The sequence below is a fragment of the Papaver somniferum genome, chromosome 7 (assembly GCF_003573695.1).
Source record: "Papaver somniferum cultivar HN1 chromosome 7, ASM357369v1, whole genome shotgun sequence".
Lineage (NCBI taxonomy): Eukaryota > Viridiplantae > Streptophyta > Magnoliopsida > Ranunculales > Papaveraceae > Papaver > Papaver somniferum.
This window is the reverse complement of record NC_039364.1, coordinates 203,762,125-203,764,676: the sequence shown is the minus strand read 5'-3', so window position 1 is coordinate 203,764,676 and position 2,552 is coordinate 203,762,125. Positions and strand designations below refer to the sequence as shown.

The following is a 2,552-nucleotide window of genomic DNA, read 5'->3' as shown; positions in this document are numbered from 1 at the left end:
ACTGCACAATTATCAGATTGAGATGTTTATTATATTGTGAAATGAAATTATTTTGGTACAATTCTAATTCTAGTCTTCATTAATTTTTTATGGATGGTTATTTAGGTGATTTTTGAATAGCTACATTGAAAACACTTGATGTGTCCAAAAGGTGAACAATAGCTACATTCAAAACACTTGATGTGTCCAAAAGGTGAACAAAAGCTACATTCAAAAAACTTGATGTGTCCAAAAGGTGAACAATAGCTACATTGAAAACACTTGATGTATCCAAAAGGTGAACAATAGCTACATTCAACACACTTGATGTGTCTTTCGAAAAAATTTAGCCACGGTGCTACAAATTTTTAGTAGCCATAACTTATTAATTGGCCATGTAAAATGTTTATCATGTGTCCAAAAATATGGATGGCCATGGTACCATAGATTAAACGTGACTACAAATCATGTATTAGCCATGTTAAATTATTTTCCGTGTGTCCAAATGATAGAGATGGCCATGGTTGAGAAAAATTAGTGTGACCGCAACTCATGAATTGGCCATGATAAAATGAATTTTGCGTGTCCAATTGATGACAAAGGCCACGACTATAATAAAATTTACGTGACTTTAAGGTAAACTTTAGCCAGATGAGTGACATGGGTTTGCTCAAGTGCTTCCTTGGTATTGAAGTTCACCAAAGTGAAGATGGAGTGTTCATTTCTCAAAGCAAGTATGCCGAAAAGGTGTTGAAGAAATTTGGTATGCTTGGTTATAACCCCACATCTACACCACTTGTAGTGAATGAGAAACTCAAGAAAGATGATGGAGAAAGAAAAGTTGATGAGACTTATTATAGAGGTCTTATTGGAAACTTGTTGTATCTTACACATACAAGACCCGACATCATGTTTGCTTCAAGTATGCTTTCTAGGTTCATGAGTTCACCTAGTCATCTAAATCTTGGCGTGGCAAAGAGGTTGTTGAGGTACATATAAGGAACAATGAATTTTGGAATCATGTATTCTAGAAATTTGGATGTCAAATTAGTTGGATATTGTGATAGCGACTTGGGAGGGTGTATTGATGACATGAAGAGTACATCGGGGTATGCTTTTTCTCTTGGTTCGGGTATATTTACATGGGCATCAAAGAAGCAAGAAACCTTAGCTCTATCCACGGCGTAAGCGAAGTACATTTCGGCATCAATAGCTACATCTCATGTTGTATGGCTAAGAAGAATCATGGAAGATGAAAAAGCAGGGGTCTAACAACCTCACCCAATATTTCGATTAGCAATCCGTATGGACTAAATCCAATATACTTTCTACAGAATCAACTAGACAGTCAGACTCAATCTAGATAAAAAGTATATCAAGGAGTTAATATCTCGATCTCTCGATTTGATCTATACTCAAGCAAATAGAAATCTGCGGGTCTTTATCAAATACTAGAGAGATAAACTTGGATGGTACCAAAGACCAATATCCAAGTGTCAATCAATTTAAATCAACAACCAAAGGTTGGATATTCTAATTGATTGATCTTAACGCACAACCTATGATATTTCAATTATATAACAAAATATAATGCGGAATAGAAATAATACAGACACCAGAAATTTTGTTAACGAGGAAACCGCAAGTGCAGAAAAACCCCGGGACCTAGTCCAGATTGAACGCCACACTGTATTAAGCCTTTACATACACTAGCCTACTACAAACTAACTTAGGTCTGGACTGTAGTTGAACCCTAATCAATATCACACTGATTCAAGGTACAGTTGCGCTCCTTACGTCTCTGATCCCAGCAGGATACTACGCACTTGATTCCCTTAGCTGATCTCACCCACAAACAAGAGTTGCTACGACCCAAAGTCGAAGACTTTAATAAAAAAATATGTATCACACAGAAAAGTCTATGATGATAGATAAATCTGTCTCCCATAGGTAAACCTAAAAGTTTTGTTCCGTCTTTTGATAAAATCAAGGTGAACAGGAACCAATTGATAAGCCGGACTTATATTCCCGAAGAACAGTCTATAATTATCAATCACCTCACAATAATCTAAATCGTATGGTATGAAGCTAGATATTGAGGAATCACAAACGATGACACGAAGATGTTTGTGATTTATTTTTATCTTGACCTATCAGAGATATAATCTCAAGTCAATTATTTAATTGAACTCGTACGATAGAAAATGGCAAGATCAGATCGCTCAACTACTAGAGAAGTAGTTTTGTTTGGCTTCACAATCCCAATGAAGTCTTTTAGTCGTTAACCTACAGGGTCTCGAGAAGAAACGTAAGGTTAAAGGAGAATCGACTCTAGCAAAACCAACTAGTATCACATAGGAGGTGCGGGGATTAGTTTTTCCAGTTGCTAGATGTCTCCTTTATATAGTTTTAAAATCAGGATTTGCAATCCAAGTTACCTTGGTAACAAAGCATTCAATATTCACCGTTAGATGAAAAACCTGATTTAACCAAGCTAATATCTTTCAACCGTTAGATCGAAACTTAGCTTGTCATACACAAATGAAATGTATTTCATTTAGGTTTGAGTAACC

General features: G+C 35.9%; 1 protein-coding gene across 1 annotated transcript; it reads left to right on the top strand.

The window, feature by feature from the left end:
- Nucleotides 1-630: 630 nt before the first annotated feature.
- On the top strand, nucleotides 631-1,167 carry LOC113295832 (uncharacterized mitochondrial protein AtMg00810-like). The gene is made up of 2 exons (XM_026544165.1): nucleotides 631-968; nucleotides 1,011-1,167. Exons 1-2 carry the CDS (start codon nucleotides 631-633, stop codon nucleotides 1,165-1,167), a joined length of 495 nt encoding a protein of 164 aa, XP_026399950.1.
- Nucleotides 1,168-2,552: the final 1,385 nt, after the last annotated feature.